At 47.4% G+C, this 13157-nt stretch overlaps 1 protein-coding gene across 2 annotated transcripts in view; it reads right to left on the bottom strand.

The window, feature by feature from the left end:
• OS9 (OS9 endoplasmic reticulum lectin) overlaps positions 1 to 13157 on the bottom strand; it is a 109758-nt gene that overhangs the window by 76122 nt on the left and 20479 nt on the right. For both annotated transcript variants that reach the window (XM_040425766.1, XM_040425767.1), the window contains exon 7: positions 630 to 779. In XM_040425766.1, coding sequence (XP_040281700.1) covers positions 630 to 779 — 150 coding nt within the window. The remainder of the gene's footprint in view (positions 1 to 629; positions 780 to 13157) is intronic.

Raw genomic sequence — 13157 nt, 5'->3', positions numbered from 1 at the left:
GTCGTTTCTACAATGGGGTCATTTACGGGGGTATCCACTATGTAAGCCCCACAAAGGGACTTCAGACCTGAACTGGTCCTTAAAAAGTGGGTTTTGGAAATTTTCTTAAAAATTGTAAGAATGGCTTCTAAACTTCTAAGCCATCTGACGTCCTAAAAAAATAAAATGACATTTCCAAAATGATGCAAACATAAAGTAGACATGTGGGGAATGTTAAGTAATAAATATTTTATTAGGTATGACTTTGTGTTAGAAGCAGAGAAATGGAAATTTGGAAAATTGTGAATTTTTCAAAATTTTTGGTAAATTTGGGATTTTTTCAGAAATAAAGGTGAAATATATTGACTCAAATATATGACTATCATGAAGTACAATGTGTCACGAGAAAACAATCTCAGAATGGCGTGGATAAGTAAAAGTGTTCCAAAGATATTACCACATAAAGTGACGCATGTCAGATTTGTAAATTTTGACCTGGACACTGGGGCATCAATGACCCTTGGTCATGAAAGGGTTAAGACTGGTCTTAATAAATGACCCCCCCCCCCCCCCTTCCCAAAATACTTTGCTGAGTGTTATGTTAAGTTCAAATAGTGATCTGTATCTTAGCACACAGAGCTGCCACCTACCAGTCTCCTCTTGCTGATTCTCATCTATGGCTTCGGTAGTCTTCAGCGGTTCTCTTTGATCTGAAGAACCTGCACTTTTGAGTGGCAATGTTTTCCGATCAAGGGTCTTCAGTTCTTCAGAAAGTTCCTCCACTATACGCTTTGTGTCATCTGTAAAGAAAGTGGGTTCTTAACCGTAGATATTTTTAAATTAACGTCTAAAATAGGGCTAAAACGATTACTCGAATTAAATCGATTAACTCAACAAAAAAACTCCTCTATGGAAATTTTTTGCATTGATGATTCGTTTGTGCCATGTGACCATGGAGTGAGTAAAGAGCTTGCTATTACTCATGCTCCGTGGTCACCCGCCTGCCCCCACAGCGCTGCACTGGATCCTGACATACACACGTCGTGAGGACACAGTGCAAGTAAGCAGGCACTATGACCTAACGCTATGCAACGTCAGGTCCCAGCGGCTGAGCACTGATGGCTAGGAGGGGGAGTGGGGGAACTGAAGGCAGTGGGAGAAGCTGGTGGCACTGGGGGCGAGCTGATTGTGGAGACGGAGCTGGTGGCACTGCTGAACTAATTGCATTGGAGGGGGAACTGATGGCACTGGGGGAGAAACTAATGGCACGGGAGCTGATGAGTTTTTATAGAAAACGTTCTTTTAATTCGCTTTTTCTTATTATCGTTGGATTAAAATCAGTAGAATACTTGATTACTAAAATAATCGATAGCTGCAGCCCTAGTCTGAAAGCATTACATGGTCAGGAAAAAAACAAAAAACTCTAGAACGGGAAATGATTCTAATTTTACATTTTGAGTGTGTTCATTAAATGTCCACTTTCACAACCAGTTTTAACCCCTTCAGGACCCTGCAATTTTTTGTTTTCGCATTTGTTTTTCACTCCCTGCCCTATTTAATTGCACCATTTACTATTGCATACAATGTAGTGGGAAGCTGAAAAATTCCAAATAGAGTGAAATTGAAAAAAATAAAAAAATACATTCTGCCACAGTTTTACAGGTTTTCACACCATTCCCTATGTGGTAAAACAGACCTGTTACCTTCATTCTCCAGGTCAGTACGATTACGGCGATACCACATTGATATAGTTTTTATTGTTTTAATACTGAAAAAAAAAAAAAAAAAAAAAAAAACTTTGGGAAAAAGGTTTTTTCTTTTCAATCGCCATATTATGACTGCAGTAAACTTTATAGTTATGTCTATGGAGCTCATTTTTTTTTGAGGACGATCTGTAGTTTTTATTGATAACATGTTGGAGTGTGTATGACTTTTTGATCACTTCACAAATTTTTTTGGGGAGATGAAGTGACAATAAAACAGTGAATCGGCCATTTAGATTTTTTTTCCTGTAACGCCGTTTGGACATTTTCAGACATGGCGATGCCCATGAGGTTTACTTTTTAAATTTATTTTTTTATTTTTTAAGGTGACTAAAACATGCAATCGATTACAGAATACAGAGCTCAGTATATTCCAAAGCAGTGCAGCCATCTGCAGGCCAGCATTGGAATATACTAGTAATCAGCCTGGGAGCCTTGTACAGGCTCAGGCCTATTACAAGTACGGGCCGCTCACGATCTCAGCCAGGGAAGGGTAGCCCAGGCCAGGAAGCGCGAGGCTCCCATATGCCGTGGTATTACCGCCGATTGCGGACATTAGCTCCTGACCTTTTCCGTATTATTATTATTATAATAATAATAATAATAATAATAATAATAATAAACAACGAGTTGTGTGCCATCTTTAAAAAGACTGGACTTCCGGATTACATGTACGGCGGAGGTTTGAAAAGGGTTAGGATACTGGGAGGTTTTTCATTTTAATTTCTCTTCCCCATCTTCCTGAGTCATAACTTACATTTTCCATTCACATAGCTGTAGGGCTTATTTTTTGTGGAACAAGTTGTACTTTCTAATGCCACCATTTAATATGGCATATAATGTAGTGGGAAGCGGGGGGGGGAATTTGTGGGGCAGGTGGCAAATTCCAACTAGGGTGTAATATAATAATAATAATAATAATAATAATAATAATAAGCAATTCCTCCAGCGTTTTATTCCCACGACGCTCCCTTTGCGGCAAAACTGACCTATGCCCTTCATTCTGGGTCAGTACGATTACAATGATACCATATATGTATAGGTTTTTTTTTATGTCTAAATGTTGTAAAAATAAAATGTAAACTTATAAAAAATAATAATATTCTGACCCCCATAACTTTTTTTTATTTTATATCTACTAAGCTGTGTGGGGGCCCATTTTTTGCAGAACAATCTGTAGTTTTTATTGATACCATTTTGGAGTGTGTGACTTTTTGATTAAATTTTTCTGGGTAAGAGAAGCAATGTAAAAAATGGCAAATTGGCCATTTTGACCCTTTTTTCCGTTACGACATTCGCCGTAGATGGGAAAAATATTTTGATATTTTTATAGTAGGTGCGTTTTTGTACCCGGTGATGCCCATGATGTTTATATTTTGTTATTTATGTATTTATTTTTATTCTACGGAAAGGGGGCGATTTAAATATATATTTTATTTTATATATTTAAGTTTTTTTTTCTCATTCTGAACCCTCATGAGTCTTTAAGACCCATGATTTATACAGAATTTATAATTACTTATGTTGGCCAAAAACTAGATTTTTGTACTTACCGTATAATCTGTTTCTCTTCTGTTCATTGGGGGACAGAGGCTTAACCATGGGAATAGCTGTTGCCGCTAAGAGGACGACACTAAGCACACAAAGTGTAAGCTCCTCCCCTTCAGCTATACCCTTTCTACAGGGACTAAGCTAAACCAGTTAGTGCAAAAGCAGTAGGAGGAGCAAAGAAAATCACAGTACCAACCCAGAACCATACAAGCCCGAAAAGACCCATGAACAAAAGAATGGGTGGGAGCTGTGTCCCCCAATGAACGGAAGAGAAACTGATTTTACGGCAAGTACAAAAATAGAGTTCTCTCATCCGTATCATTGGGGGGACACAGGCTTGACCATGGGACATTACAGAGCAGTCCCCAAGGGTGGGCATAACAAGCAACCCTCCCGTCACTCAGAGAACCGCCATCTGCAAAACTCTACGCCCCCAGAGAAGCGTCAGAAGACGCAAAAGGTGTGCACTCTGTAAAACTTGGAAAAAGTATGCAAAGATGACCAAGTAGCCGCCTTGCATACCTGAAGGGCCAAAGCCCCGTGATGCACCGCCCAAGAGGCCCCCACTGCCCAAGCCGAATGAGCAGTCAACCGGAAGGGTGGGGCCCGGGTATTAACACGGTACGCTTCCACAATGGCCAAACAAATCGATCGGGAAATGGAAGACTGACGCCAGACCTCATGTCGGCCCCTCTGGAATCACAAACAGTTAATCCGTCCGCCGGAAAGATGCAGTCTGGGACAGATTGATTTGAACGGCTTGTACCAAATCCAGGGTATGGAGCGACTGCTCCAGAGGATGAGCCGGGTCTGGACAAAATGAAGGGAGAATAATCTCCTCATTTAGATGGAATGCCGACACCACCTTCGGCAGGAAGGCCTGAACAGGGCAAAGGACCACTTTATCCTGATGGAGGATCAGGAAAGGCGATCAACATAAAGGGGCCGCGAGTTCTTACACCCTACGGATGGAAGTGATTGCCACCAAAACGCCACCTTGTAATGCAGGAAGTGAAGCGACACCTGCTGCAAAGGCTCAAACAGAAGACTGGAGAGCGTTGAGCATTAGATTAAGATCCCAAGGATCCAACGGATGACTGAAAAGGGGAGCGGCCCATAGATTCGGGAAGATGATGGCCAAGTCATGGTCTGGATCACCTTCAGTACGGCGGCTTCAACAGCCATGCCGTTAAATGTAGCGACCCTAAATTCGCGCGGAAGATGGGCCCCTGCGACAGGAGGTCCTCCCAAAGAGGAAGACGCCAGGGTTCGTAGGCGAGAATAGCGATTAGAGATGCGTGCCAAACCCGGCGCGGCCAATCGGGGGCCACGAGAATGACGGGCAGTCCCTCGGCCCTGATCTTCCGGAGGAGGCGCGGAATGAGAGGCAGAGGCGGGAACACATAAGGAAACGTGAACCGACTCCACGGAATTACCAACGTGTCGCATGCCATGTCCCTGGACTGCGCGACGAAGTCCTCTACCTTGTTGTTGAAGCGGGAGGCCATGAGATCCACATCCGGTCACCCTCACCGCTCGCAGATGGCCCAAAAGACCTGTGGGTGAAGAGCCCACTTGCCGGGATCGAGAAACTCCCGGCTGAGGAAGTCAGCGATCCAGCTGTCGACACCGGGCATGTGAACTTACGACAGTGCCAACACATGTTTCTCCGCCCCTTTTGTGACCCAGAGCTCGCATGCCACAGCGAATGAGAACAGGACCTGGCCACAACAAGGGGAGAATATGAAGACAGAGAGTGGACAGCTTCTCTGTAGGCAAGAACACCTTGGCCTGCAATGTGTCGAGCACCATGCCCAGATAAGTCAACTGCTGCGATGGATAAAGACACGACTTCTGCCTGTTCAAGATCCATCCGAAACGTTCCAGGGTGTCCAGAACTATGCTCCGTGTCAGCCTCCTAGTGGCAACAGCTACACCCATGGTCAAGCCTGTGACCCCCAATGATACGGATAAGAAATAAGAATTGCAGCTTCAAAACATTTGGTCGCTTCAGAGACGCTTCATGACATCTAAAAAGGCTTTAATGACAGTGATTAGCATTATTGCCAGTAGTGGTCATTAGTCACGCGTTTCTGCCATTTGAAACAGCAGAGACCCGCTGGACAGGACGCCCTCTTCACACGCGAACTAGAGCCATGTTTGCTGGTAGAAAATGGGTTAAGGTACTCTGCTATCTCCAGAACTCCCAAACAAAAATGAATGGAGCAGCTGCATGAATGCGTCACAGTCTGTGTTGTGCGCCTTGACACTTTTGCCGCGCATGCTGGTTGCCAGCGGCAACACGTTGTCTCAGCATGTATGTGCTTTTCTCCCCTTCTCCTAGTTCCTCCCCTGTTTGGTGTCTCTGGGGTTAGCCATCTGGCTGGATGTGGCCACTGGGTTTATACCTGCCTGTGGCTGGCAGGCTGGAGTAATTTTCCTCTAGCCTTGGTGTGTGCTGGAGTTGCTCCAATTCTGGATGTGTCATTGGTCCAGTTTAAGGGCCACCTAGTTGGACATGCTGTCACAGTGGGCAGTGGGGGAAACTCCCCACCGTACAATAAGGGGAAGATGTGGTAGCAATTAGGCCTGGATGCCAGGAAAAGGGAGCTGATCACCTCCTACTGCAACCCTCATCCTAGCCTAGTGGTCCCCTGGTGTGGCGAGCTGTCCAATTCTGAAGCTGCTGAATCTTTTCTTCTCAGAGGAGATGCCAGGTACGGATAATTACAGTAACGTGGTCTCAATCTAAGAGGCTCAGCTTCTCCTCCGAGAAGCAAAGAAGAAGCTTCAGCTTCAAGACCACACCAGGGGTCCATCCACAGAGAGAGGGAGGCAAGACTGAACGAGTGTGTCTACCTTGGCACATTTCCAGAGGAGGTTATAGAAAGGCTGTTCAATAGAAACAGAAAATGGCGCGACACTAACATTACTCCTGGAATTTAAAGGCTACGTACACCTTCTGAGGCAATATTTTTTAGAATTGCAATTTACTAATTTTGGGCTAAAATTAGATTTTTTGTACTCACCGTAAAATCCTTTTCTCGTAGTAGGAATTGGGGGACACAGCACCATGGGTATATGCCCAGCTGCCACTAGGAGGCTGACACTAGAAACAAAAAAAGTGTTGGCTCCACCCAGATGGGCTATACCCCTCTGCCAGGACCGAGAGAGATCAGTCGGTACAAAAGCAGTAGGAACGCCACACCTGAATCAAAAACTGAAAAGCCAACAAATCTTCAACGGGGAAAACCCGACAACCAAACCAGGCAAAAGCCGTAACTTCAAAACAAGAAGAAACTCAAGAAGGGAGGGATCTGTGTCCCCCAATGCCGACTACGAGAAAAGGAATTTACGGCGAGTACAATAAATAAAAGTTTCTCGTGCATGGCATTGGGGGACACAGCACCATGGGACGTCCCAAAGCAGTCCCCGAGGGAGGGAAACAAGAAAAAAGCGCCATGCAACCAATCTAAAGCACAGCCGCTTGCAGAACCTTGCGTCCCAGACTGGCATCGGCAGAAGCCAAGGAATGAATATGGTAGAACTTAGAAAAAGTGTGAACCGACGCCCAGGTGGCGGCACGGCAGACCTGGGAAGCTGATGCCTGATGACGCACCGCCCAAGAAGCCCCAACCGCCCTAGTCCAATGTGCGGTCAACCTGGAAGGGGGAGCCCGCCCCTTCGCGACATAGGCCTCCTTGACGGCCGACCGAACCCAGCGAGAAATGGTGGCCTTGGAGGCAGTCAAACCTTTATTTTTGTAGTCCCGACAGGGCCTTGTAGAGTGCGAACGATGGAAGGGTTTCATGAGGCGAAGATACAGGCGAAGAGCCCAAACCACATCCAGCATCCAGGCAATGGAGGGACTTCTCCCAAGAGTGAGAAGGATTGGGGCAGAAGGAAGGACAATCTCCTCATTAATATGAAATGAGGAAACCACCTTCGGGAGAAAGGAGGGGACAGGACGCAATACCACCTTGTCCTGATGAAACACCAGGAAAGGCGAACGGCAAGAAAGCGCCGCAAGTTCGGAAACCCGGCGGATGGAGGTGACCGCCACGAGGAAGGCCACCTTAAATGAGACAAAAAGACAAAGATCTCCGCCAAGGGCTCGAAGGGCGATGACTGAAGGGCGTCCAGAACGAGATTTAGGTCCCACGGCTCCACTGGGAAGCGAAAGGGAGGGGCTCGGCGAGCGACTCCCTGGAGAAAAGTCCTAACCTGGGGCCGCGAGGCCACAGGACGCTGGAAAAGGACCGAGAGGGCCGAAATCTGCCCCCTGAGAGAAGCCAGACGAAGACCCTTATCAAATCCGGCCTGGAGGAAGGCCTGAATGTTAGGGACAGAAAATCGGAGAGGGCGAAAATCGACCAGATTCGCACCAAGCAAAATACGCTCTCCAGGTCAGATAGTAAATGCGGGCTGCCTGGGGTTTGCGAGCGTCAGGCATCGTCCGGATGACAGAGTTCGAGAGACCACGAGACTTCAGGACCACGGTCTCAACAGCCACGCCGTCAAATGAAGCTGAGGATGATCAGAATGGAGGTACCACTGAAGCACAAGTGCCTCAGGCTACTAGGGGCCCATGAGGGGAGAAAAATGGAGAGGAGGGAGGGGGAGGGGGACTACAGGGCCCCCGTACTTTTTTTGTTTCTAGTGTCAGCCGGGCATATACCCATGGTGCTGTGTCCCCCAATGGCATGCACGAGAAAAATCCTATTTTTTTTTTCAACTGGTCTTCATCAAATATATTGAGCAGGGTTAACTATTTTGAGATGTGAGAATTGTACTTTTTACTTTGTGCCGATCTAATAAACCTAATCTCTAAACTACTAAAAGGTCAAACCCTATTTTAAGCCACATTCTTATCAGTAAGATAAAATGAGTGCAATACAACAATAAAAAGGCCTCTAGGAGCAACATCTAGAGGCTCTGCTCACTCTCTGCAACTGCCATGCCCTCCGCACTTTGACAGAGCCAGGTAGTTAAAACATCACACCTGGCCCTGTCAAAGTGGAGAGAGCACAGCAGTTGCCTCTAGGAGTAACGGCAACGCCCCTGTTGCTCCTAGAGGCTCATTTGCATATATTTAAAAAGAATTCTCAACGATGCGGACACATATGAACATGGGAACATCACAGATGTCTTCAGCTGCCAAGCACACATGTAACAGGTCAGCCAGTGTCATAGGTACAAATCTGCTGACAGATGCCCTTTAATTCCTTCCACAAGGTGCCGATAATTCCATCATTCACAGAGTAAGGGCTCTTGCACACAACCGTATGTATTTTGCGGTCCGCAAAAAATACGGACGACGCCCGTGTACATTTCGTGTATGTGTATATGTCTGCTAAAGGAATCGGCACCGTCGCATTTACAATCACAAAATTTGCTACATCAGGTGTCCGGGAAGGTTTTAGAACAGGTCTCAGCTCTCTAGGACTTACCGTTCCTGAGATATTCCCCAAAAATGCATTAGCTTGCTCACATGACCCTTATCAACCAATAGAAGCTCGCAGGTTTCTATAACAACCCAGCCATTTTTTTTCCGCTGCTGTAGGAGAGCTTTAAAAGGAAACTGTCACCAGGATAATCGCTATTGAAGTAAAGACATGGCCTAATAGCACTTAGTACCTTATTTCAAGATGTGCCTTTGTTCCAGCAATAATTGGATTTTTTGTACTCATCGTAAAATCCTTTTCTCGTAGTAGGCATTGGGGCCATGGGTATATGTCCAACTACCACTAGGAGGCGACACTAGACATAAAAAGTGTTGGCTCCTCCCCGTTGGGCTATACCCTCTCCACAGACACTAGGCAGCTCAGTTTGTACCAAAAGCAGTAGGAGAGAGAAGAAAGGCAAGGAACCAACAACTCCCGTACCGGGAAAGATCAAGAGACCAGCCCGGAGAAGCTGAAGTAAAACAACATAGGGAGGGATCTGTGTCCCCCAATGCCTACTACGAGAAAAGGATTTTACGGTGAGTACAAAAAATCCAATTTTCTCGTGCATGGCATTAAGGGACACAGCACCATGGGACGTCCCAAAGCAGTCCCCGAGGGTGGGAAGAACAACCATGCCACCTGTGGGCATACAGGTGCGGGAGAACCATGTGACCCAACAGGAGAAAAGCACGGAATAGGCAGGAAGCCTCATAACAAGGGAGAAACACCAAGGAGGCCACAGTGACGACTGCCAGCACCCCAGGACAAATGCCTGGGAGAAGGTCCCAATGCAAGAATAAGGCAAAGGAACACCCAGCTCAGCCAAAGGCTGGAGGGAAAGAAGGACAGCGTCGCGTATCGGATCTACCCAACATCCCAATTGCCTCAGGTGAAAGCACAGACACCCTGAGGAGAACCCCTGAAGGGCCAGGGGAGCAAGGGAAATTGGAATCACTGAAGGCCAAAACGAGAGAGTGAAGCTATAGCAAGGCTCACATGTGAGTGGAGCGGGTCTCCTCTCACCTCAAAGCAGGTGAAAAAATTAAGCGCCCCATTGAAAGGAAAAGATCCTAAAGGCGCTAAGGGAAACCGCCAACCCCAGGAAGGGGAGGGGGTTGAAGTAAAAACCAGGAAAAGAGAAAAGCCAAGACCTGCATCCCAAACCAGGAGACGAGGAACGAGCCTCTGAAAACAAAATATCGCTGAGAAGCGCAAGGCCGGAGAAACTCTGGCGAAACTAATTAACAGGGAAGAAGGGAACCAGATGCAAGCCCAGGAAATCTCAGCAGGGGCACACTGGAGTGAGGGAAGCAATAGCAAGGCTCACAGATGAAGGGAGCAGGACTCCCTCCACCGCGAAGCAGGGGATGAAGTTAAACGTCCTATTGGAAAGGGAGGGGGTAGGAAGTAAGGGCCAGGTACAAAGAAAAAAAATAAGAGAAAACCTGCATCCCAAAGCCAGGAGACGAGGAACGAGCCTCTGAAAACAAAATATCGCTGAGAAGCGCAAGACCGGAGAAACTCCGGCCAAATAAAGTATCAGGGAGATGCAGGGCAAGGAAATCTCAGCAGGGACGCACTGGACTGAGAGACATGGGAGGAAAAGGAGAGTACTCCCAAAAGTCTAAGGAGGAAGGTTCTACAAACATGAGGAAGTCCCTCCCGAAGGATACCATAAGGTGGAAATGCAAACCGTAGCACTAAACCACTCAACACCAGGTACTTGAAGTGGGAGGATGGGAAGACAGACATGAACCCCATGAGGTCCAAAAGGCTATTTGAACCCGCAAGGGGAACAATCAACCCAGGCCCCTCCCAAACAACAATAATCCTACAGAATCTGTGTGGTCAAATGAACGGGGACAGAAAGGAGTACCCGCAATGGGCTCACAAGGAACCGAACCACCAGAGGACAACAAAAACCAGAATATCCAAGAAAAAATAAAAAAAGAACCACCCTACGAGAAGGAATTGGCCATGGACAACTAGCCATTCAAAGAATAGCGGCTAGCAATCAGCATACATTGTCCCGGGGAAGGCAAATACAGCGGCTTGGGTTGTACCACTAAAACAACAGACGCCCATATGCATAAGGAATGGTGAAGTCGCTATAAAAGAAGCGGGAATGACTACACGAAATGTAGAAACCAGCTGCGACCGACATACAGAAGGCTCCCAGGGGGAGAGAGTACCGGATGGGCGCAGACAATAGCAAGGTCCCGATGGACTGCCCTCTGTTAGATAGTTCAACTAAGCAGAGAATATAAGGGAACATCCGGACCCAGAAGGAACTACGGAACCCTGTCCTATGTCAGAGCAATCAGCAGAAAATTCACCTACCAGGCAGGTGTGTGACGCTCAGAGGTTCTGTCCCTGACTCATCAGGGAGGACTGAAAGAAAACCGGCACTCCCAAAAATCTTTGCTGGTGATAGATTTATTGGTCACTCATATGACGCGCAGCGTTTCGGCACTCACAGGTGCCTTTTTCAAATAAGAAGTGAGCAGCAGTATGAGTGAGTGCCGAAACGCTGCGCGTCATATGAGTGACCAATAAATCTATCACCAGCAAAGATTTTTGGGAGTGCCGGTTTTCTTTCATTCTTCTGATTTTGGGATTACCTCCACACAAACCGAGCACCCCTCAACCAGTACGCTGTGCCGCCTGACTTCATTACACAGTCATCAGGGAGGACGTCCAGCGAGGATAATGTCGCTGACCCCAGACGGATTCCGTGTGGCGGAGGACATCCAGTGATGGCCGAAAACTGCTGCAGCGGCCGGTGCACAGCAAGCTACGTATCCCAACAAGGAGAAGATCCAGTGGAGATCACTGTACTCCACCAAGAATGGTCCGCCCTGTAATAGAAAACGCGGTACTCCTTTAAAATATGGGGAACGCAGAGTGCAGCCGAAAGTAGTATTTGATAGGGATGGCAATAGCAACCCTAGCACAAAAAAAAACAACAACGACCTGACCATGGTGGAGCGTGGTTGTATGTGGACCACCCACCAGATCAGAACAGATCAGTCATATACTGGGTACACCAGAAGTAGTAATAGACCGACAAGGAGGAGGTTGGGCTGGCCCACCCCTGCCAGATATGGCTACCATGTTCGTGCTGAACCAGGATGGCCGAAAAGGGAAGTAACCAACATCCGCAGCACAGATTAGAGCCCGGGGAAGGAAACACTCAGTAATACAGAAACTGTATGGGCCAAGATTGCACCATAGGGCCCAGCACGTGGGTACTAAAAATACATGCCCAAAACCAAGGTAAAGTGGCTGCATGTTGCACACTAAGGAGGGTGGAAACAAAGCCACAGCATCCAGGAATGCGACTGCATTTGGAGGGTACAGGTCCTCAACCTGTAAGGTAGAAATAAGGCTGTGTAGTGCAGAGAAACGACCATAGAGGTGCAATGGGTACAGAATCTGGAGATGGCAGAGGTACTAGGTCTAAGATTAGAGCGATGTGGCCACATGGAGCACCCTAGGACCAGAGAAGTGCAACGGCTGCCACGTTAGCAATGGCACCTATATTTCACTCGGGAAGGGAAAAATAGGGCCGCACGGTACCACAAGGAACGACAGGTGCACACCACAACTAGGCAAGTGCAATGGCAACTGAAGAATGCCCTCTATTTCACCTAAAAGAGGGAAACAGGGCTGCATGGCACACCATAGGGCCCGACAGGTGTAACGGCTGCAGCATCAGAGACGGTGCAGGAACTCACCTAAGAAGGGAGTAAGATGGCTGTTTGGTGCACTCTAGATGAGGTTGCAGTGGCAACGGCACTACAAAGTGGCCTCAATATCTCGTCCAGTAAGGGAGAAATAGTGCCGCAAGGTACACCCTAAAGCCAGACAGGAGCAACGGCGACAGCCCCTGGAGGTAGAGAAGGTAAATAAAAATGAGGGGCACAAGGTGGCAGCCTGGTGCCCACTAGAACCAAACAGAGGCAATTGCACAGCAATTGAGAGTGGCCTCTAAATCTCGCCGGGAAGGGAGAAATAGTGCCGCACGGAACACAATAGAGCCCGCCAGGGATATTGGATACAGCATCAGGAGATGGTGTAGGGACTCTACCCATGAAGGGAGCAAGGTGGCTAGAAACAGACAGGTGCAATTGCTACGGCAATTGAAGACGGCCTGTGTATTTCGCCCGGTAGGGGGGAAATAGTGCCGCATGGAAAATCTAACCAGTCAGCAGGAACTCTACCTATGAAATAACAAGGCAGCTGGAAACAGACAGATGTAATCGCCACAGCATAGAAGCCGGCCTGTATTCTCTGGTACAGGCACTACAAAAGAACCCTTAGAGGCCGGGAAGGGGAGCCAACCCTACAAGTGGCGTTTGCCTGAATTATCAGCTTGCCTAGAACATAGCCCCTGGATAGGGGAACCAGGAAGGTC

Source organism: Bufo bufo, chromosome 3, assembly GCF_905171765.1.
Source record: "Bufo bufo chromosome 3, aBufBuf1.1, whole genome shotgun sequence".
In the NCBI taxonomy this organism is placed as follows: Eukaryota; Metazoa; Chordata; class Amphibia; order Anura; family Bufonidae; genus Bufo; species Bufo bufo.
This window is presented reverse-complemented; position numbering and strand designations above follow the sequence as displayed.